Here is a 24,688-nt window from a genome sequence, read left to right as displayed (position 1 = left end):
TGACAAACCTTCTGCCTGTCTAATTCCTCATGAGTGGATTTTTCTGTAACGGTTGTTGTGCAGGCAAGATGCCAGGACACAGTTGGTGATGATGTGGTAGCAGATGGCAGAACCGATGTCAACATTCAAAATTAGCTTGGATACATGGATGAAGAAAAAGTGGTTGAAGGGATATGGGAACAAGGTGGATAAATGTGATTAGAACTATTTGCTCATATGGAGGGTAAATGCCGACATGGACTGGTTGGGTCATAGAGTTATACAGCACAGAAAGAGGCCCTTCGGCCCATCGTGTCCACACTGGCCATCAAGCCCTGTCTATTCTAATCCCATTTTCCAGCACTTGGTCCGTAGCCTTGTATGCTATGGTATTTCGAGTGCTCATCTAAATGCTTCTTGAATGTTGTGAGGGTTCCTGCCTCTACCATCCTTTCAGGCAGTGAGTTCCAGATTCCAACCACCCTCTGGGTGAAAAAGCTTTTCCTCAAATCCCCTCTAAACCTCCTGCCCCTTACCTTGAAACTATGCCCCCTGGTTATTGACCCCTCTAATAAAGGGGAAAAGTTCCTTTCTATCTACCCTATCTATGCCCCTCATAATTTTGTACACCTCAATCAGGTCCCCCCCTCAGCCTTCTCTGCTCTAAGGAAAACAACCCCAGCCTGTCCAGTCTCTCTTGATAGCTGAAGCGCTCCAGCCCAGGTAACATCCTGGTGAATCTCCTCTGCACCCTCTTCAATGCAATCACATCCTTCCTATAGTGTAGCGACCAGAACTGCACACAGTATTCCAGCTGTGGCCTAACTAGCATTTTGTACAGCTCCATCATAACCTCCCTGCTCTTATATTCTATGCCTCAGCTAATGAAGGCAAGTATCCCATATGCCTTTTTAACCACCTTATCTACCTGTCCTGCTGTCTTCAGGGATCTATGTACATGTACACCAAGGTCCCTCTGATCTTCTGTCCTTCCTAGGGTCCTACCATTCATTGTGTATTCCCTTGCCTTGTTAGTCCTCCCAAAATGCATCACCTCTCAGTTTTCAGGGTTAAATTCCATTTGCCACTGTTCTGCCCATCTAACCAACCCATCTATATCGTCCTGTAGCCTGAGGCTTCCCTCCTTACTATTTACCACTCCACCAATTTTCGTGTCATCTGCGAACTTACTGATCATACCTCCTACATTGGCCTGTTTCCCTACTTTAATTTCTATGTATTTCTATGTACCATATAATGTAGGGAAATGTATATTACAAGTATTGTTACCTACAGGTGAGGAATACGAATAGCTGTTCTGGTAAAAAAAAAAGAAATTACATGAGTAATTTGCTTAAGGTAGTCAACACTCTACTTAATTACTGTTGCTTTTTTTTAGGTGCATTAGTCAAGGCCTTTTGTTTGCACCTGAGGGTTTTTTCCTAGGTCCAGTGTCTTAGTCATGGCTCAGTGATGTCACTTTCGCCTCGGAGTCAGAAGGTTGTGAGTTCAGGTCCCACTCCAGAGACTTGAGCACAAAATGTAGGCTGACATTCCAGTGCTGCACTGTCAGAGGTGCAGTATTTTGGATGAGATATTAAACCTCACGGGTATACGTAAAAGATTCCATGGCACTATTCGAAGAGGAAGAGGGGATTTCTCTCCGGTGTCCTGTCCAATATTTATCCCTTAACCAACATCACTAAAACAATAAATGCTGGCCTTGCCAGCAATGCCCACATCCCAGGAATGAAAAAAAATGATCTGGTCATTATCACATTACTGTTTACAGGACCTTGCTGTGTGCAAATTGGCTGCCGCGTTTCCAACATTACAGCAATGACTACACTTCAAATGTACTTGATTGGCTGTACAGCGCTTTGGGATGTTCTGCAGTCGTGAACAATGTTCCCTTTAAGCTCACCAGCTTTTGAATGGGCCATGCAGCCCCTTAAAGGGGCCGCGCATCCAAAAAAAATTAAAGGGAACATTGGTTGTGAAGGACGCTATATAAATGCAAGTTTTTTTTCTTCAACTGGAGAGACTAGAGAAACTGGGATTGTTCTCCTTTGAGCAGAGAACATTAAGAGGAGATTTAATAGATGTGTTCATATTTATGAAGGGTTTTGATAGAGTAAATAAGGAGAAACTGTTGCCACTGACAGGAGGGTCAGTAACCAGAGGAGACAGATTTAAGATAATTGTCAAAAGAACCAGAGGGGAGATGAGAATGTTTTTATACAGCAAGTTGCTGGATTGCATTGCCTGCAAGGGTGGTAGAAGTAGATTGAATAGTGACTTTCAAAGGGAATTGGAAATATACTTGAAAAGGAAACATTTGCAGGGCTATGGATACACACGTTACTTCTGAGGGCAACAGAGGCCATGGCCTGTCCCTTCAGAATGGCGTTCACCCATCTAACAACAGTTAAATGGCCCCCTATGGGAATCATAAACAGACGTGGAACAATATTGTACGGTTGTGTCTAACTGAGGAAGTTTGCAAAAAAATCAGATTTCAAAGAGCAGAGTGACTTCTAGAAATTCCTTCCATTGTTCTGTTAGTCTGCACACACCCAGGAAAGGGGTTAATAGTCTCGGGGATGGACTTTCCAGTATTTGGTCATAACTACAGTTCATGGAATCATAAAGCACGGAAGTAGGCTATTTGGCCCATTGTGCCTGTGTCAACTCTTTGAAAGAGCAATCAAATTAGTCCCACTACCCTGCTCTCTCCCATTCCCACTCAGCCAGATTGCGCTGCAGGTCAGTTTTTAGATAAGATATATTTTTACTTGAAATTAAAAGTTTGAACATTTTAATTTTCCTTTGCTTTGTTTTATTGGCCCAGTCCTGTTGCCTCCTCTCCTAAGTGTGGTGCCTCCTGACATAGGACCCACTGCATCCCTCTCCCAGGTCCATGGCCTCCTACCTCTTGTCTGCTTCATTCCTTTGCTGGGTGCAACCCTCTCCCTCCCCTGCACCCATACCTACTTCATGTCTGTCCCAGGCTCATAACTTCCCACCTCTGTGCCTGGCCGCCGCCTCTCGCCACCACAGACAAAAAGCCAGCAAATACATCATAAACATTCATAGCACTTTGAAAATCAAAGTGCCGGTGAAACGCACAAAGATTAGGAAGAAGCCATGGAATGGCAACTTATCAATTGAAAGTTTTGGGGTGACATTGGTGGTGTGATAGGAATGGGCAGAGGACAGGAATTATAGATGAAAAACAGGAAGAGGCAAATTGGGACGGATGAAGAACAGCAGTAGGGAAGAGGAGCAAGCAAGGAGAGGGGAAGGGGGAGATAGCAAAGCATATGAGAAGAGGAGGAATGGGAAGGTTGTGGGGAGACACAGAAAGTTAGGGGGAGTGGATACGGTAATGTAATGGCTATGATACTGGACTGGCAACCATGAGTTCAAAACCCACTATGGCCATTTATGAAGTTGAATTTACTAAGTCTGGTCATTTGTGGCCTGACACCAGAAAAATTATAGCTGCTGGATTTTTGTAAAAACCCAGTAGTTCACGAATGTCCAGGGAAGCAAGCCACTCAGTTGTTTAGGGCAACTAGGATTTGGAAATAAAAGCGGCCTTGCCAGTGTACCCACATCCTGAGAACCAGCAAAGTAGAGAGGATGGGAAGGAAGAACGGTGAGAAGACAGCAAAATCAGCCCAGCCACCCAAAAGGAAAGGAGACAGAAAAAGATTAGAGAGAACCAGAAAAGTGAATGAGAGAGAAGCAAAACAGAGAGAAACAACAATATGAAGACAGACAAGAAAGAAACTTTGACTTCCCACATGCAATGACACAGGAAATCCTACAGTTCATATATTCATCAGAGGGATCCAGTCATGGATAATCCCCTGGTTGGGATATAGGTGATCAGCATGTTAGAATGGATACAGTACTCTTATGAAAGGGGTAGTTTCTTTTCAGTTTTATTCAGAAACCAGTTCCACACACACACAAAGCATGACCACTGGGAGAAGTACAAGACACCATATATATATTAGATAATGTATCTCAAATGAGGGCCTCATAACTGCCTTCTTTTTAGATTGTAGAACTTCATCTTCTCTAATATTTCCTTATAGCTTATCCCCAGGATGCTTGGGATCAATCTTGTCTGCAGTCTCTTTAACATATGTAAATGTATTTTTTGGCATATTGACTAGAATTGAACACAGTACTCCAAGGATGGTCTGTCAGTGCACCCTAATGCCTTCACGTAACCTCTGCAGACTTGTGCTCTTCAGTGTAGGTTATATATCCCAACAATCTATGACCTTTTTTAATTGCATAGCCACAATGCCAAAATATTCAAAGTGATGAATCTACCACAATAGGATTACATAGGATATACAGCACAGAAACAAACCATTCGGCCCAACCAGTCCATGCCAGCATTGATGCTCCAGTGGAGCCTCTCCCCGTCTTTCCTCATCTAACTCTATCAACATAATCCTCTATTCCCTTCTCCCTCATATGCTTATCTAGCTTCCCCTTAATTGCATCACTATTCACACTCTCCCTCACCAATTCAATTCCAGGTGATGCATTTCCAACCAATGTGAAAAACGTTAAATTAATCAGTATTAAATTTAATTTGCCTGCCCAATTCCATAGCTAATCCAAATTCTGCAAATCTTTTGCTAAAATCCTGTCTCCACTGATCTCCCTATTTTAATGTCCTGAGCAAATTTGAAAACAAAAATTGATTTGGTTTCCATATCCAGCTCATTAATGTCGAATAACAAACCCGGTGTACTCTTTTGATGGGGGTGGATAAACAAATCAACTGTAACTTAATAAAACTTTAAATAAAACTTAACAAATTAAATTAAAATTTGGTTCCCGGTGGTGATAATGCACTCCAGTCCCCGCGGCATCCACCGGTCACGGAAGGCCTCAAGCGTGCCGGCGGACACCACGTGCTCCATCTCCAGGACCACCCGGGCACGAACATGGCCGCGGAAGAGAGGCAGGACAAACCCAGTGTATTCTTTTGGATTGGGTGGTTAAACAATTGGTCTGTAAATTAATAAAACTTTAAATAAAACTTAACAAATTAAATTAGAATTTGATTGTCCGGGGTTGGCGATGCACTGCAGTCCCCGCGGCGCCCACCGGTCGCGGAAATACTCAAGCGTGCCGGCGGACACCGCGTGCTCCATCTCCAGGGCCACCCGGGCGCGAACATGGCCGCGGAAGAGAGGCAGGACAAACCCAGTGTAAGTTTTCATTCTCATATTATGCACTTTTATAATGTTTTAAGATATTATTTACTTACAAACTGCTGGCTCTACCTCCTTTAAAAAAATTCCTCCAACTTGTTCTACCTGCTTTTAGTGCATATAAAACCTGCTGATACCACAATGTTCGCATGGATAATAAGTCTGCACCGGAAACCAGATTCAGCACGTGAAAATCTACAACGTGAGCGCACAACTGGAGGCGAACGTGTCATGCACACGCCTTTATAAATAAAAAGGTGCACGCAATCTCTACATGTGCTGTTTTGGGTTGAGAGCAGTGGTTACTCTGGCAGATGCAGGGCAGCGTACTTATTTTGTTTTCGGTCAGAGTTCGTCCCAGCAGTTAAAATGAGTAATACGAATATAGAAGCGCCGCGGACAGAGGGAGTCAAGACACTGATACCAACTACTAGAACTTTAAAGATGCTTGCAATAACTTCAGTCTTGGTGTTTGTTGTCATAGTGCTGGTGCTGATCGTTGTTGTATTGAGTGAGTATGATTTTTATATGGATGGGGGATTATATTTAGTGATGTCTCATGAAGCTTTAGTCTATTACAATTGTTTTAATTCAAATTTATAGATAAATGCTGTAGTTTTCATAACTATCTACTTGGTCTATTCTGGAATAGTAAATTGAGAACGTACCGAATTAGTTAGCCCTGTGCGACTGGAGAGCTGGTTTAAAAAATGGGAACTACAAATGCTGCAAATACACAGTAGCTCAGTCAGTACCAGTGAAGTGAAGACTGTTTTGGGTGTGTGCTCTTCATCAGGACAGTTCTGAGGATGGGTTTACACATGAAACTTTACTTCAATAGCAAAATACAGTACTGCGGATGCTGGAAATCTGAAATAACAACAAAGTGCTGGAAACACTCAGCAGGTCAGGCAGCATCTGTGGAGAGAGAAAGAGTCAATGTTTCGGGTTGAAAAACGTTGACTGTTTCTCCTCTCTTCGATGCTGTCTGACCTGCTGAGTGGTTCCAGCACTCTGTTATTTGAAACTTTACTTAGTTTGTCTCACTACAGATGCTGATCTTTTGTATTTCTAACATTTCCTAGAGGCCATTGCTATTCAAGTATTTGCAAACTGTTTAATTCTGTTGAAAGTTTTTTTTTATTGCTTTACCCGTGATAATTTTAAATTAGTGAAAATTGTTTATTCTCTATTCCCAAACCAGTTTTGCTAAATACCACTTTATGAAGATAGTTGATGTAAAAAGACTACTGAGTGCTTGGTTTGAGTATAAAACACGGCTTTAATCAACTGATTCAAAACCATGAGATTTCTAGTTACATCACTAGTTCCTGGTTACAGAAACATCCTGAGCAAGCTGGGCCCACGCCTGAGTATTTATACTCCTTGGACGGTGCCACCAGCTGGCCGCCCAGTGTTACTTCATGAGTCATGATAAGATTCATGACAATAGTGCTCTAACTTTTGACTGCAGTTGAACTCACTTGCAGAGAGCCGGCACGGGCTCAAATGGCCTCCTTCTGTGCTGTAACCATTCTATGAACTGACCGCATGCGTTAAGTTTTTTTTGTTCTTGGGCTGTAAGACTGCATTTACTGCCTATCCCTAGTTGCCCTGAGAAGGTGGTGGTGGGCCTTCTGATCAACCATTGTGGTGCTCCCACAATGGTGTGATGTTAGGGATCCTAGGATTCTCACACACTGATGAAGGAATGGCAGTGTATGTCCCAGTCAGGATGGTGTGTGACTTGGAGGTTATGGTGTTCCTTAACATTCTTGCTCTTGTTCTTCTTGATGGTATAGGTCTAAGTCACTAATGAGTTTCTACAGAGTATCCTGTAGATCTACATTGCAGCCATAGTGTACTAGTGTTGGGAGGGGATGGATATTGAGTCCAGTGGCAGGGGCGCTAATCAAGCAAACTGCTCGGTCTTGAATGGTGTCAAGCTTCTTACATGTTGAGTGCGTCAGTGACAAAGTTGTATAACTAAGCATGGGTGATGTACTGGTTAACTTTAATGTAAACCAAGATTAACTGGAGAAGTCTGTTTCTGGCTAATATATATGCTGTCCTTCTGTCTGTCCGGCTATGCGCTCGAAAGTTATATGGCGTACCTACGCGCGCGTTGCCGCCGAAGAAAGCTTACGCTTCCGGGATGCTCGTAAGCGTATTTACTTTTCGGTCGGATGAAAATTGTTCGCGCCTTATGCAAAAAACCTTCAAAATTAAACTCATTATCTGCTAGCATTGATTGACTGACGTCAAGGTTTGACCAATCCTGTGCCGTCACGATTGACCAATCCTACAGTATGGCCAACCATCAGGGGACCGATCGGTGTGGGCGGGACTAATTGTTTTCATCTCGGGGATGTGGCAGCCATTGTTTCACTGCCATGACTTCAGCTTCCAGCTCAAACTACTTTGAAAGTTAGTATCTCTTTTAAAAAATAACATAAGATTTACCAAAAACCTTTTATAAGTACTTTCACTTTCATCTTTCAAGGTATTAAAAGGTAGTAATGTGCCCGGCAGCAGATTCACAAAGGGACACAGACAGGGCCCGAAAGCCTGGGACTCGATTTAAAATGTTGCCCGGCAGCAGATTCACAGAGAGGCCCCAAAGCCTGGCACTCGATTTAAACCGCCTGGCCCAAAACAGCCCTGGCAAAGCCGGGCTTCCCCCAGCTAGTTTTCAATAGTGGGATCTGCATTCTGTTTTCCTGTTATGACTGATTAGACTAAAGTTACTAGTTAAAGTGAGAGATTATTTTTGACATTAGTGGATGAACACCAGATGTGTTTGTATAACTGCAAAACCCTGCAGATGCTGGGAACGCTCAGCAGTCGAGCAGTATCTGTGGAGAAAACTGACAAGTTGCTGTTTCAAATGTGTTCACCTCTGTCAAAACTTGTTTTTGTATTCAATTCTTTGGCTATTTTCAGAGGTGTTGGCATATTTAACAGCTCTTGGATAAGTTCATCCACTAATCTTCTAACCTGTGTTTTTGAAGGGATTTTATAAATGGATCAATGTGTCAATAACATTCTTGCTGCAATAATTTGGATTGCAGGGGGAGGTGAAAACAAAACACAAGTTTACCATTCAACTGGGATAATATATGTTGCTGATTGGGTTAGAACAATTAAAGTGTGAATGTCTAATTCTTGACTCTCATTTTTTGCTCTATCCCCTGAAATCCAAAATCCTATAAAGAAGTAGGTCCAGTTGTGTCCTGATCTAAACTGGTTCTCCCAATACATCAACATGGTTTACTAAAGGATTTGCATGAAGGAGTGTGTTTAAAACTAATTGGTGGACGTACCTATAGCTTGCCTTCTAAAATAATAAATGTTTTATTTTGCTTTGCAGGCCTTTACTTCCCACTCCAGTGTATTGATAACGATGCTTGCAAAAGATCTGATCATATAGCCTGTGGTAAGTGACAACTGCATTTCTATTTGTTAAAATATTAAAAGGAAAATTTAATTCTGGGTTTTATATACAAGGATGCTGAATACAAAAGCAAGGCAGTGAATTTGAGCTTATACAAGCTGTTAGTTGGGTTGCCACTCTGGACACCTCCGTTCAAGGGAGGATATTCGAGTTGTGGAAAGGGTACCATTGTTGAGATACCGCGGCAAACGTGGGAGTCGAGACCAGAGTTGGTGAAACACAACTGCTTTAATCTACATCATGGCAAAGAGAAACTGGAAAAGCCCGTGCAACCACTTAAATACTCCCCAGACAGGAAGTGCTCCCGGCAGCCTGTCCCTGTGGGGAAACAAGTTGCTGGAGGAAAGGGCCCCCGGCTGGGGGCGGCTGCTGCCGGCAGTGCGCCTGCGTAAACTGTCCGTGCTGCCGTGAGCGGATTATGTCCAATGGTGGCGTGTCGCCACAGAGCTCCTCCCCCCCCCCCCCCCCCCCAGAATCCGCTTAGGAGGAGTGGACGAGTCGTGACGGTGGTCTAATGGCTCTGCCGGAGCAGCTCTGAGTGGTCGCCGGTCTAGTTGGTGGGGCCGGGCGGTTCGCCGCTGGCGGGACGGCCTCTAGTTGGAGGTCGGGCCATGGGGACCTGTTCCCCTGGTTCTGTGTGTGCTGGTTTGAGCCGGTTGATGGAGACTGTTTCGACCCTGTCGCCGAGTCGCAGCTTGAAGACCTTGTCCCCGGTTTGTAGTACCTCGTACGGGGGTCGCAGGGGTGCGCGTCGTGTCGCACGAAGTCTAAGCGTGCCTGCTGTAAGTTTGGCGGGAGGTGCGAGTTCGCAGTGTCGGTTGACCAGAAGTGGGGCGAACTGTTGAGCCGCTGCTGTTCGGCCGACCAAGGCGTGGTAGCCTCCGGGAGGAATTCGCCTGGTACGCGCAGCGGTTGTCTGTAGACTAACTCCGCTGCTGAGGACTGGAGGTCTTCTTTGACCGCGGTGCGTAGGCCTAGTAGCACCCACGGTAGGCGGTCAGTCCAGGTACTGTCCTGCAGGCCGGCGCGGAGTGAGGCCTTGAGTGACCTGTGGAAGCGTTCACAAGGCCCGTTGGCCTGCGGGTGGTACGCCGTGGTTCGGTGGAGCATCACCCCGAGGTTGCGTGCTGTGGCCGTCCAGAGTTCGGAGGTGAACTGGGCACCTCAGTTGGAGGTTATGTCGGCCGGTACGCCGAACCTCGCGACCCAGGTGTTAACGAATGCCCTGGCGATGTCGGCTGTGGTGGTGGAGGTCAGCGGCACTGCCTCAGGCCAGCGTGTGTAGCGGTCGACCATCGTGAGGAGATAAGTTTGGCCTTGCGATGGCGGCAGAGGACCGACGATGTCGACGTGTACGTGGTCGAAGCGGCGGCTGGGTACCTCGAAGTCTCCCAGGGGTGCTTTTGTGTGCAGCTGTACCTTAGCCCATTGGCAGGCGAGGCAGGAGGTGGCCCAAGTCCGAACATCTTTGCTGAGGCCGCGCCAGATGAAGCGCTGGGAGAGGGGTTTGACGGATGTGCAGGAACCCGGATGGGAGAGCCCGTGGAGCGCGTCGAAGATGCGGCGGCGCCAGGTTGCAGGGACGAACGGCCTGGGTTGGCCGAGTGAGACGTCGCAAGTGACTGCCGTGGCTTCGGGCCCGTGCGCGACCTTGGCTAGGCGTAGCCCTGGCAGGCTGGTAGCCGCCGAGAGGAGGTCTGGGTCCGTGAGCTGGGCCGCTGCTAGTTGCGCGTAGTCGACCGCGAGGTGATTCGCGCAGATGGTGGGACGGGAAAGGCCGTCGGCGACAACGTTGTCTCTACCGGAGACGTGCTGGATGTCCGTGGTAAACTCGGACACGGCCGCGAGCTGGCGTTGCTGCCTAGCGGACCAGGGTTCGGTGTGCTTGGCCATCGCGTATGTGAGCGGCTTGTGGTCCACGTACGCGGTAAAGGGACGGCCCTCCAGGAGGAACCTGAAATGGCGGACTGACCGGTGCAGCGTGAGGAGCTCGCGGTCGAAAGTAGAGTATTTGACCTGCGGGGGGCGCAGTTGGCGGCTGTAGAAGGCCAGTGGCTGCCACGCGCCATTGACCCACTGCTCGAACACGGCTCCGACCGCGTGGTCGGAGGAGTCGGTGGTGAGCGCGACCCGGGCATCGGCCCTCGGGTGCGCGAGCAGGGTGGTGTCGGCGAGCGTGTTTTTGGTGGCGTCGAAGGCGGCTGACTTGTCAGTGGTCCAGGCTACGGCCATCTTGCCGGATTTACCTTGGAGGGAGTCGTATAGGGGCTTCATGAGGGCTGCTGCTCTGGGGATGAACCTGTTGTAGAAGTTCACCATCCCGAGGAACTCCTGGAGGCCCTTGATGGTTGTGGGGCGGGGGAATTGCTGGACGGCCTGCACCTTGTTGGGCATGGGGACGGCCCCAGCAGGGGTGATGTGGTGGCCGAGAAAATCGATCTCGGCTAGGCCGAATTGGCACTTCGCCGGGCTGAAGATGAGCCCGTGTTGGGCTAGGCACCCGAACAGGATGCGAAGGTGTTCCTGTTGGGAGGAGCTGGCCACGAGAATGTCGTCTAGATAGACGAATAGGAAGTTCAGGTCCCAGAGGACTGAGTCCATACGGCGCTGGAAAGCCTGGGCTGCATTCTTGAGGCCGAAGGGCATTCTCAGGAACTCGAACAGGCCGAATGGGGTGATGACGGCCGTTTTGGGGATGTCCGCGGGGTGTACGGGGACTTGGTGGTAACCGCGCACCAGGTCGACCTTGGAAAAGACGGTTCGTCCGGCCAGTTGGGCCGAGAAGTCCTGGATGTGCGGCACCGGGTATCGGTCGTGGGTGGTGGCGTCGTTGAGGCGGCGGTAGTCCCCGCAGGGGCACCAGCCTCCGCTGGGCTTGGGGGCGATGTAGGGGGGCGAAGCCCAAGGGCTGCTGGAGCGGCGGATGATGCCGAGTTGTTCCATGGTGGTGAACTCAGCCCGCGCGATTTCCAGCTTGGCCGGGTTGAGTCTGCGGGCGTGGGCAGAGACCGGGGGGCCGGTGGTGGGGATACAGTGCTCCACACCGTGTTTGGCGGCTTTGGCCGAAAAGGTCGAGTTGGTGAGGGCGGGAAACTCAGCTAGAAGGGCCGAGTAGTCGTCCGTGGCTCTGGCGAGGCAGTAGGTTGTCAGGCCGGCCGAACAGGCCGGGGTGAATGCACTAGGGATGGGGGCCATAGTGTTGATGTCGACGAGGAGGCCGTGGGCGCGTAGGAAGTCGGCGCCGAGGAGTGGGCAGAGGATCTTGGCTGTGAGGAACTCCCAGCCGTAGCGGCGGCCTGCGAGGTCAAGCGTGACCATGTGGGTGCCGTATGTGCGGATGTCAGAGCCATTGGCTGCGGCCAGCGTGATACCCCGTGCGCCGCGTTGGATTTCGAGGGCGGAGGCGGGGGTGATGCTGTGCTGGGCTCCTGTGTCGCACAGAAATCGGCGGTTGGTGCTGTCGTCGGTGACGTACAGTAGGGGCCCCTTTTGCCCCACGGCCATCGGGGGGGGGGTTTGAAAGTGCACGGTGGCGTGCAGCGTTGGGCCCTAGTGCCAAAACGGGTGTGGTAGTAGCAGTGACCCGGAGTGGCAGGGCGGTTGGGCCTAGTGGGCCGGGGAGACCGCGTGGTTGTTGCCGTGAGGTCGGGCGCGACGTCGCGGGCGGTCTGCGCGGAGAGCAGCCGGTCGGCCTTTTCGGCTATCTTATTCAGGTCCGTGGGGCCAGACTCCACGATGAGCGGGCGGATGCTGGCGGGGAGCTGCCGAATGAAAAGCGTGCGAAAGAGGGCGCCGGGGTTTTTGTCATCAGAGAGGGACAGCATGTGGGAAAGCAGGTCCGACGGTGAAGCGTCACCAAGGCCTGGGAGGTCGAGGAGTTGGCAGTTGCGCTGGTAAGAGGGCGCCTGAAATTTTTTAAGAAGCGCGGCCTTCAGATGTTCGTACTTGCCTTCCACTGGTGGATCCTGCAGCGCTGCCCAAACCTTGGGAACTGTGGCGTAGGTGAGAGAGGCAACGAGGTAGTCGTACTTCATGGCGTCGACTGTAATGCTTCTCAGCTGGAATCTGGACTCTGCTTGAACGAACCAGGCCTCGGCCAGGTTCTCCCAAAAGTCCGGTAGTTTAACCGTGACTGCGTTTGTATCCGCCATGCTAGCTTAAGATTCGTCCTGAGCGTCGGGGTCACCATTGTTGAGATACCGCGGCAAACGTGGGAGTCGAGACCAGAGTTGGTGAAACACAACTGCTTTAATCTACATCATGGCAAAGAGAAACTGGAAAAGCCTGCGCAACCACTTAAATACTCCCCAGACAGGAAGTGCTCCCGGCAGCCTGTCCCTGTGGGGAAACAAGTTGCTGGAGGAAAGGGCCCCTGGCTGGGGGCGGCTGCTGCCGGCAGTGCGCCTGTGTAAACTGTCCGTGCCACTGAGTGGATTATGTCCAATGGTGGCGTGTCGCCACACAGTGAAGATTTACCAAAATGAAACCTGAAATGGGAGGCTATAGTTAAGATAGGCTCAAAACGTGGGGATTAAATGTAAGTTTTCTAAACTATGACAGTGAGAGGGTACAGAGGGACCATTTCCACTAGTTGATTAATTGGTAATCAGGTAGTGCAAACTCCAGATTCCCAGGGAAGTAATTAGAGGAGCAGTTGGAATGTTTTTTCCTAGAGTTTGTACTTTATCATGGGCTTTGAATCAGCACCTGTAGCATTGGATTAGATGACTTCAGTTGAAGAGTTCACACAAGTATGATGGGCTGAATAGACTGCCCCAAGCTGTATTTTCTCATTCTATAGATAGATAATCTATATTTTATATTCTCCCATTCTTGTTGACCTACTAAAATTACAAGAAGCAAATTCTTTGATTGTGTAGTACATTAACAGATGCTAATAAAATTGATTCTTTTGTGAAAGGTTGTGGACGACAAAAAACTGTAACTGGCAGGATTGTCAGTGGATCAAGTACAAGTGATGGCGAGTGGCCTTTTCAAGTGAGTTTGCAGCTTAATGGCCATCACATTTGTGGAGCAACCCTTGTGTCCTGTAGATGGATTATGTCTGCTGCACATTGCTTCAGGAAGAGGTAAATATCCCGCTGTTAAAAATTCAGGTATGCCGTAGATACCTTGTCACTCCCATAACTGGTCTGAGGATCTTGCTTTGAAGAATAGCATAACTCGGATGTGTTACAATAGTATTCCCTGGTGCTCTGGATTGGATATTTGTCTCTTGGAGGGGTGCTTCAATCTCTTCAAAGGCAAACCAAATAAACACTTGGTGAGCAGAGGCTTGATGCAAATCATAAGCTGCTTTAGTTTACAATAAGGTAAACATACAGAACAGTAGTTTTGATTGGACTTTAATTCAAGCAGTACTATTTTTTTTTTTTAAAAGCAAATGCCATGCAATGTTCCCTTTTTTTTGTGTGCAGTCCCTTTAACTGGCTGTGCAGTCCATTCAAATTTTTGTGCCTGCACAGTATCTTCCATGTAAAAGCTGGTGAATGGCCTGTGTGGGACCGCCAGACTTGTCTGGAACGTTGATGCCATGCATCCCCCATGTCAGCGGGTTGTCGTCTTCTCCTGTATTCCAACCTTCTCATGGCATTTCTTGCCTGACTGCCTTAGAGCATTCTATTTATTTTTAAATCTCCTATTATAGCTCTGTTTACAGCCTGCATGGGGATCAAATACTTTCCATGAGGAAAATTTGTTTTACACTGCAAGTTGTTATGATCTGGAATGTACTGCCTGAAAGGGTGGTGAAAACAGATTCATTAGTAACTTTCAATGGGGAATTAGATATATACTTGAAATGGATTTTTTTTTAGGGTTGTGGGGAAAGAACAGGGTAGTGGGACTAATTTGGATAGCTCTTTCAAATAGCTGTCACAGACACGAATGGCCTCTTTCTGTGTTGTATGATTCTTTGAACACAATGGGTATGAGGAGTTGTTTTTTGGTTGCTGAGACAGAATAATAGATTGCTTATTATTTAGCCTATGAGGTACCATGAACATTTGCTCATTAGCATTTTAACTACCTATCATCACAACCTTTATTTTAAACTTGTGTGAATACACTACTTTTAAAATCGTAATATTAAAAGTCCTTTTTTTATTAAAAGGAAGAAATGATCAAAAGATCCTAAAATGTGACATCTGTCAGCCTAATTTGTCTTGGAATTTTTTTTTAAAGAAGCAAACTACAATATTGAGATGATTTGATATAACTCCAATTTGTACTTTATCTGACTAATTGAGAAATTATTCAATTTTAATATTGAAAGCTTGTGACCTTTTTTCCCTGAAGGAGTTTTGCCTGTCACCATAAGTGCTTGGCTCTTGCTGATTTTATTTCACTAGATCACAAGATGAAGGCGGCTATTTGGCCCATCTTCTTTCATTCATCCAGAAAGACCCTACAGTCTCCCCCACTGCATGATCCAATTGTTCCTTAAATGATTCTGGGGTTTCCACATCCACTACTGTATCTGGGATGACCACTGAAGAACTTCCTGATTATAATTGTTAAAAGTACGTAATATGGTGATTGACTCCCATACTTTTTCCACTGTACAGTATTTTGGTAGGGAGTTAAGTAAAATTCTACACTAAAATTAAAATGAAACTGCGTGCCATTGATCTTGTTTGTGCCTTGCTGATCAGGCCAGTTAATGGTGGGTTGAATTGCTCTATCTGCCTTCCTAGGAACAGTCCAGATTGTTTGTTGGAACCCTGCTGGTGACTTTAAAAACTAACAAAGCATAGGGAAAGGAAGAGAAGGTCATTTAGTCCATCAGGCCTGTTCTTCCAGACCATGAGCCACTGGGCTCTGGCTAACTCCTTCAGTTGCTGAAGGAATTGAAGTAGACATTCAGCATATTAAATCCTTGACATCTTCGTGCCCTCACTGCCACAATTGGGCAAAGCTACAGAATTTTCATCATCCTTGTCCATGGTCACTGTGTGTACGTGAACCATCTGTTTCCATTTTGATCATGTGACTGAGCTGTTCTTTGTTACCCTTAACTTTGTCTTCAGATGCATTAATAGAAAAATATTTGTCCAGCCCTTTATTAAATGGATTGATGGCCCACAGTTAATGACCTTTCTGTTAGGAGCTTATTGTGTATGTATACCACTGAGACGTGGGGAGAGGAATCTGGACACAATTCGGTTTTGTTTGGACAAGTACAAAACTGGCAAACCTTTAAATGAGACTGATCTATTTCTACCAGTTTTATTGATCCTTTTAAAAATATGAATCATCCCCCCCCCCCCTTCTAATTGATCAGTCCCATTCTATGTTCTTGACTTGGGGAAATGAGCTAGTTTATTGGTCAATTTCTCCAAAAGAAGTCTTGTGAAAGAATGAGCCAAATAACCTATTCAGAAAAAGACACCATTCTATGAAAGAACTCTGGCCTTATTAAAACATGACAAACTGGGTCTGGAAATCTAGAAACCGAACGATGTAAAAGCTGTGAAAGTATTCGGGCTATTGAGATAAGATAAGTTGTTGACACTGAATCAATAACCTTATTGAAACAGAAGGTTAAAGGCTCCTGAAGTCTGAATCTTTGGGAACAAGACAATAGTTACCCGGTACAAGGTGTTCTAATTTACACCTCGTAAAGGAGCACATAAAAGCAACAAACCTCTGCCTTCATAAAAATGATACCAAGTAAAGTGCACCTGCTGATTACACCGTTTTTTATGATAAGCTTAGCACACCTAGAGAGGAGACATGGTTCTGTAGTGCTACCAGCTGAGGTGACTAAGAACTGCAGGGATCAACAGAAAAATGACTAGAGATAATTAGCTTACATCAGCAGAAAACCTTAAAGGCAATACCACTGGGAAAGGGTATAAATATTGAACTCTCAAATGGGATAATAGATTTGCTTTAAAGGGGCAAAGTGATTCTCTGCTTCAGAGCTAGCTCTAAGTCTACAACTCTTTGTACCTCGGGGATCAAGGTACGGTATTTGATTTTGGTGGCTATCCTGAATAAACTTTAAGAACTGAAACTGTAGCAAAGTTAAGATTTGAGTAGGTTCTCTGCTAATAGAATTGTAAAGCTTTCTCTTTTTGGAACTGTTAATGTTGCGATTGACTCACCAACTGTAAATTATATGTAGGTTCTTGACTATATCTATATTTTTTAAATTGTCTCTCATAATACTTCTGTATCAAACTCGCGAACTCAACAGTCTTTGGTAAAGAGTTGCAGAATTCTGGGAGTTTTCCAGACCCTCATAATATCCGGAATGTTAGTCTAGCTAAACTTATTAAAAGTGCTATCTGGAGGACGGTAACATTTTCAGGTTGTTCCTTTCCTACAGGGAGAGATAGTCCAGACCTTTAGACCCAATTAAGCGTCTTTAGGATTCGGCTACCTCAAACTTTAGTTGAAAGTGAACGTCTGAGGAATATGCCTGATCCAGGGTAGTCCTAAAGGGGCTAGGACTAGTAATTATACTTTCATTGTGACTTTTCCCCCCTCCTCTGTTTGGATTATAGGACTACAGCGAACTGGTCTGCAGTTCTTGGCCTACATTTCTTAGATCAGTCAACCAACCAAGAAGTCCAGAAACGAGAAATCAAGAAAATAATTATTCATCCTCAGGGAACATCTTCCTTTGATTATGATGCTGCTCTGTTGGAGTTGGCACATCCAGTTCAATATACAGACTTTGTCCAACCGGCTTGTCTACCTCTAGCCACAGCAAAATTCATTTCTGGCAGAAGATGTATAACTATTGGATGGGGAAAAACAAAGGAAAATGGTACATATCTAAAGTCATAAGATGTTTTGTTAAGAGTTGAAGTATAAGTTTGAATTGCAGTTCCAACTGTTATACACCTGCTTCTCTTTGGAAGGTCATCAAGATAAATTGCCTCGGAGGATTTCAGTGCTGCCCAAGAACTCCGCATGGATGTTGGAGGAGGACTTGCAATGGGTTTAGGAAAATAGGAAAGCAAGCTAGAAACTTGACTTAGAAGGGTGATTTTTAGAATCTAACTGGAAATATTAACACAAGAATGCAGAAATTTGTTTATGGACAAACTATTGAGACAACTTATTCTGGGGTTTGATAACCATTTACACAATCAACATTTCTAACTGTAAATGTGCATGTGTATACTTGACCATTTAAACTAGCTGGGGTGTTGTGATATGAAGGTAATGGGGTAACTCTGAATATGGTGCAGTCACCAAGGGTACCAATTTCACAAATAAATGGGACAGTTTTGTGCAACACAATCTTCAAAATGCTAGTAAGAATCTTTTTTCTAAAATACAATTTAACTTGGTCACAAATAGTGGCCTTGAATAACACTTTGTAGCTACATTTTATCTTGCATAATTTTGTAAATATTATACACAACAGTGCAAGCCATATCTTCATGCAATCTTGTACTGCTATAACAAAAAACTGGAACTGTTTTTTCTCCATACATGGTGTACTTCATTTCTATAGCTACTGAGCAGTAACCACAATACAGCATGCGATTACACCCTGATTTTTAACTCTGGGTGGATGGTGAGTAAGTTTTGAAACTCTGCCACTGCTACCGAAATTAACCTCCAGCTATTTTTAATCTTGGGTTAACATGCCACTGGCTACCCAGAGTGGGCAGGAAGCCGCTGCTAGCCAAAGGAAAATCAGGTGGCCCATGGCTAACTGCCAACACTAGTTAGGTGGTGGGAATGGGTTCCAGGGATTTTGTGTTATGGAGGGTGGTGGAGTCTGGTGCAGTGGGAGGCCGAAGCTTTCCTTGTGGGGGTCCAGCGGAGTAGGAGTACTCCTGGCCCCACAAAGGAAAGAAACTCCTACATAGGATACACAGCATAGAAACAGGCCATTCAGCCCAACCAGTCCATGCCGGTGTTTATGCTTGCTTACTTTTTTCAGCTTCTGGGGCTGATCATCTCTCCTGGGTTGGTCTGGCAGGAAAACCACACAGCTTCCCCACTCAGGCCTGAGTTGAAATTGCAGTTGGGTCCTGATGATGCCATCGGGACCTGACATGCATATGTATCGAAGGGCCTTGCCAGCTTTGGGTGGGTGTCCTTGCTGCCTGCTCGGGACAGCAGGTTAAAATCATGGATGGTAGAATGCTGGTGGATTGGTGCAGTTTAACTGCTTACCTGCATAGTTTTTGCTTGCTGTTAGAGAAATGACCTTTCTCTAAGGGTGTGGGGGGGGAAGAGAGGAGAGTCAACCTGTACCATAAATATTGACTTACTCCTAATGGCTGGCTAGACAGTATTGGCATAAGCCCAGGACTAAGTTGCCTTACCTGTTTCCTTTGCCAGCTAATGGCATGTGATGATCAGGGACTTAACAGGGGGAAAAATGACTAGATGTCAATCCTGTTGCATTGAAACAAGGATTCAATGTGAGCATAAGAGTCTGCTCTGTCATTCACTTTTTAAATATTGCTAATGATTTTGGCTTACAAACTTATTTTGTACAACTTTTTCACTGCCAGCAGAATCATCTAGCAATGAGCTTTTGAAGACTGAAGTGAAGGTTTTCAACAACAGCCAATGCCAAATGGTCATGCCAAATATAACTAAACAGATGATTTGTGCAGGCTTCCTGGAAGGTGGCAGAGATGCGTGCCAGGTACAGAATTGTTCTGTGCATGATCATATTAAATGTAGTATATTCCATCAGGCACCCTGTATATAAGCACCTCCAAACCATATGTAACTAGCTGAAGAGTATTACTCTACTTTGCACACAGTAACTTGCATTTATATAGCTCCTTTAACATAGGAAAACATCCCGAAGCACCTGAGAAGTGTGCTCAAAGGCTAGCCAAAGGGACACAGGAAGGAGTAACCAAAAACTTGATCACAGATGGGTTTTGAGGGGTTTGGGAAGGGAATGCCAAAGCATGGAGCCTAGGTGGCTAAAGGCTTGGCTGCTGATGGTTTTGGTGGGGGGAGAATGCCCAAAGGACCAGAGTTGGTATACTTTAGCTACAACCTCAAGATCAGCTCCTATTGTACTACCCACCCTTGTGGTGGTCTTGGGTGAAATTGCAAACTTGTACACATCTTGTTATAAGATGCTGGGCTGAAGCTGCTCATTTGTCCTTTTCCTTGAAGACTGACATAGCACCTTCATCCCGTCAATCTGACTAGATTCAGACTCCTCCAGGGAATGAAAGGTTAACTTGTCCCACTTTACCAGCTTTCCCCGAGATTGCCTTTTGTATGAATGGAAGCTGGTGGTCACTAGGTACAGCTGAGAATTGGATCCCGGGCAATATGATGTGCTCTATTTAGGAACTCCTGCAAGCAATTAAACAAGAACTTCAGATTAAGTGCATATAAAACATAGGATTTTTTTTCCTTCTCAGCATGGCTGCTAGTTCTTTTTAATATTTGGTTTATGCTCATCTAAATGAGAAGAAAATGGGATGCTGCAAAGTAGCATTTTATGGAATTTTCCCAAGATTGACTCAATCAATTTCTTAGATCAAATTTGATGGAAGTGGGCAGAAGAAATTGTCAAACAAAGTTTAACCCCAAATGCATGATATTTTACACACAACTAACTAACTGGATTGTTGCACCAAACTTCCAGAATGAGATTTTGTAGAAACTAATGCAGATCAATTTTTTCTTCCCAGGATAGGTGCAAAGAATTTGTTACCTTGAGGGCATTGATTCAACTATATAATGTGGGACTGGAATCGTATCTAGGCTAGGTGGGGGTGGCCGGTTTCCTTCCTTGGACAATATTAGTAAACCAGTCATGTTTTTTTGTGCAACAATACAGCAGCTTTCATAGTTACTTTTTTTTTCTGCCAGCCTACACTACAAATTAGCAGATATGTAAGTCAATTTCACAACTTGCCATGAGTGGATTTGACAACCTGACCTCTGGATTGCTAGTCCAGTACTAAAACCATTACACTACCACAAATCACATGACCCTTGTTTTCTGCCTTGGTTCTAGGGAGATTCTGGAGGACCCTTGCTGTGCCAAGATGAGAATTCTCAGGCATGGATGGTGGCAGGAATTGTTTCTTTCGGAGTGGGCTGTGGAAGACTTAATCATCTAGGGGTATATGCAAGGACAACAGCCTTCCAGAAATGGATAGGGGAAAAAATAAATGGCTGAAGTGATGCTGCCAGTCTTAGTTATGGTGATGCTAGAGATCTTGTCTGGTTGCTGGTGATATGCACAAATTTATTACAACAAATAATAACAGTAAATGGTTTTCTGGTTGACCGTTTAATAGTTTCTTCATGTTATATCGAAGTGTGACTGAACATAGAATGCTTTGAAAAATCTTTCAGCACTCAGACCAGATTGCTGTTTCTCACCTTAAATGAGACCTAGATGGTTTCTTAAAACAAGTTCACCTTTTTATTGTATTCCACCACTAGCTTTGATGGTTTAAGTTAATGTAATTATTTAACACCACTATTCTGCTTTGCCTGAGATGCAAATGGTAATGTCTTTTTTTTTCTCACATTTGCAATATGTTCCACTGTATTATGGCTATGTACTAAACCAGCCTGTGTAGAATTTGTCTAATCTATTAAGTTGGGCTCCATTGGAACTCTTAACTTGTAGGGTTTTTTTTTAACTTGGATCTGTTGAGCCTGTAATAGTTTGCACTCTTGATTTTAACATGGCACATCTGAGCCAAGTACCCATCAGGAATGGTGGAATTTTGTATGTTACAAATGTGACTGAATATTTCAGTATGAAAAGACAAAGTATATACTGTACTCATTGTTGTAATGAAATCATGTGATAAACTAAGTTTGCAATAAAATTTGAACTTTTTTAAATCCCTGTTCAAGTTGAGATTTTTGTCTTTAATGTAAAACATTGTTTCACAATTGCAAAGGGCAATGTAGAGTGCTTTACATGCATTCCTACAGTAACTCTAGGTAGCTTTATCATTTACTTTCCAAAAAATGTGCATCCACATACTGCACTAAATGTAACATACACTAAGCTGGTAAAACCACAAACATTAAGTTGATTTGGGGGGTGGGGGGGAGGAAACTCAACCTTCCAATTCATCAAACACAGCATGAAAGTCTGGACTTTGGCCATCCAAAAGATGGTACCTCTGAGTGCAACACTCCCTCCGTACAGCACTGAAGTGCCAGCCTACGTTGTGTGCTCAAGACACTCTGGAATGGGGCTTGAACTTGTACCCAGAGCGTTGCCTCCATAGACCCCAGCCACACTTAGACTGCATCTCTCATAATTTCAGCGGTGGCCTGCAACTCAGTCAGATTGTCATGCAGCACTGCAAAGATATGGGTTGTGCAATCCTCCATTAATGCCCTCCGATTGTAGAGGGGGCTTCGCAAAATCTTAATTGACTCCATGCTGCTGATGAGCAACTGAAGTGCATTTATTGGGAGATCCTGTGAGGTACAAAACCTTGGGCTTAGCAGCTCGAGGAACTAACTTGTATCTAACCAACTGGTTACATCTCCTGCAATTGCTCCTCCTCACACTCTGCACTTCACAAAGTGCTCCCTTCTGCCACTTGCAATCCCTCCCCAGAGTAAATATATGCATGTAGCAGAGTTCTCTGAAGTAGTTAGTTGAGGCTGAGGAAAAACAATAACAGTGGTGTCAATAGGCACTCCAAAAGAGGCAGGAAGGTTGGAGATAGGGCAAAAGGTGGTCTAAAATGAGGTGGTGATCTCTGCTACTTTTCAAAGACAGAAGGAAGCTCCTGTGATGTGACAAGATAGCTCTAGTACTTAAAGCAATTTACAGAGAGGTTTTCTGTTTGTTATCCTGGACTCACTATCAGAACTTACCTGAAGATATTCTTGAGACCGTAGGGATTTAAGAGTCACCTTTGAGAGTGCTCAAAAATAAGCTGAAGTATTTAGGATAAGGTGGACAGAAAAGACAGGATAGATTTAGTTTCAGATTAAAAATTACTATAATGCTGCTTTATAGATCTTGGTGCTGGCTGGTATTTAAGCCTCATTAAAAATTATTACTGCATTACTCAGCAACTTGTATAGGTGAAATACACATATCCCTGGGCTCTTGTATAGATGCCACTTCAAATTGATGATTTACTTCTCTAGGTGTACTGCTTAACAAGTAGTAGATTTAGAGTTAACTCAATAATTTAATGTTGGAACCGATAGGACCAGATCTCTGCTGATATTAAAAACACCATAAACTAAGTTTAAATAAACATGTAAACTTTGCTTTACACAAAGCTTAGTATACAGCAGTGAAAGAAAGATTTGCATTTATATAGGGTTGCATTTATTTCCAACACCAGATCTCTGATTGGTCACCTTGAAGGCAACATCTGATTGGTCCCCTTGGAGGACAAGACACACCCAGCAGTTTCTCTGGAATGTGTAATTAGATCCTGCCTGCCTAAGTAATGAATTATTTTGCAAAATGTAATTCAAGCCATTCTGACTGCCTTGCTCCAGACAGAACAGAATGCTCACAAAGAACAGGCAGGGCACACCCTCACGGGTTACAACCGTCTCCCACCCATGAAACAAGTTCCTAACCTTCCTCACACCCCCAAGTTTCTGACCTTTTCCCTCCCCAACAAGTTCCTGACCACCCACCCAAGTTTCTTACCTACCCCCCCCTCCCAAGTTCCTGACCTTCTCCCCCTGCCCAAGTTCCTTCCCCACCCCCCAGGTTCATGACTTTCCCCCGCACCCAACATATTCCTGACCTTCTCTCCCCCACTCCATAGATGGGGCATTGTGTGTGGGTTACGGATTGTTAAACAGGTTTATTGGGTATGAAGTGAATAGTGACGGTGTCATGACTTCCGGATTTCGTCCAGTTCAATGATATCAATTGTCATACATGCACCGAGCTTTCTGAAAAATCAACCAGGTCTAGGGGGAGGTAAGGGGAACATGGCGCGGGTGTAAAGGGGGTGGGGTTGGAAGAACCATCTGGATCACGTTCTCGCTCTCACCCCCCCCCCCCCCCCCCCCCCCCCCCCTTTAGACCTGGATCACGTTCTTTCCCCCACCCCACTGTGCTCTCCGTGCTCTTTACACCCCCTTGAGTTTCTGACCACCTCTCCACCCGAGTTCCTGACCCCCCCCTCTCCCCTCCTTTCTCTCTCTCTCCCCCACTGATTCCTTCACTTCCCCCTCCTCCCTCTCTCCCCTCTCTCTCGCCCCTCTCTCCCCCTCCAATTCCCTCTCCCTCCCCTACTCTCTCTCCCCTGTCGCTCTCTCCCCTCCTCTCTCTCCCCCCTCCAATTCCCTCTCCCCCTCTCTCTCTCTCCCCCTCTCTCTCTCCCCTCCTCTCCCCCTCCAATTACCTCTCTCTCTCTCTCTCTCTCTCTCTCTCTCTCACCCCCTCTCTCTCTCCCCCTTCGATTCCCTCTTTCTCCCCCTCCGAAACCCCCTCTCTCTCCCTCCTCTTTCTCCGCCTCTCCCCCTCTGATCCTCTCTCCCTCTCCCCCTTCCCCCAATTCCCTCTCTCTTCCTCCTCTCTCTCTCTTCCTCCTCTCTCTCTCTCTTCCCCTTTCCCTCTCTCCCCCTCTGATCCTCTCTCTCTCTCTCCCCCTCTCCCCCTCCAATTCCCTCACATCCACCTCCTCTCTCTCTCCCTCCTCTCTCTCTCTCTCTCCCCTCCTCTCTCGCCCTCCCCTCCTCTCTCTCTCCCCCTCTAGCCCGTCAATCCTCTCTCTCCCCCTCTCCGATTCCCTCTCCCCTCCTCTCTCTTCCTCCTCCACTCTCTCTCTCTCTCTCTCTCTCTCCATCCTCTCTCTCTCTCCCTCCCCCTCCTCTCTCTCCCCCTCCTCTCACCGTCCTCTCTCTCCTCCTCTCTCTCTCTTCCTCCTCACTCTCTCTCTCCACCTCCTCTCTCTCCCTCCTCTCTCTCCCCCTCCACTCTGTCCCCCTCCTCCTCTCACTCACCCCCCTCCTCTCTCTGTCTCCCCTCCTCTCTCCCCCCCCTCTCTCTCACCCTCTCTCTCCCCCTCATCTCTCT

General features: G+C 45.9%; 1 protein-coding gene across 2 annotated transcripts; it reads left to right on the top strand.

The window, feature by feature from the left end:
* The first annotated feature begins 5,488 nt into the window (after positions 1–5,488).
* Positions 5,489–21,513, top strand: LOC147123127 (serine protease 27-like). 2 transcript variants are annotated; one of them, XM_085966746.1, is made up of 6 exons: positions 5,489–5,736; positions 8,596–8,661; positions 13,601–13,769; positions 17,211–17,476; positions 19,191–19,324; positions 20,669–21,513. In XM_085966746.1, exons 1-6 carry the CDS (start codon positions 5,595–5,597, stop codon positions 20,831–20,833), a joined length of 942 nt encoding a protein of 313 aa, XP_085822872.1. In that variant the 5' UTR covers positions 5,489–5,594; the 3' UTR covers positions 20,834–21,513. The 2 variants fall into 2 exon arrangements, with proteins under 2 accessions (XP_085822872.1, XP_085822871.1); XM_085966745.1 differs by having other exon boundaries at positions 19,188–19,324.
* The last annotated feature ends 3,175 nt before the right edge of the window (positions 21,514–24,688 follow it).

This window comes from Somniosus microcephalus, chromosome 2 (genome assembly GCF_052327205.1).
Source record: "Somniosus microcephalus isolate GS21.2 chromosome 2, FLI_Smic_1.0, whole genome shotgun sequence".
NCBI lineage: Eukaryota > Metazoa > Chordata > Chondrichthyes > Squaliformes > Somniosidae > Somniosus > Somniosus microcephalus.
This window is presented reverse-complemented; position numbering and strand designations above follow the sequence as displayed.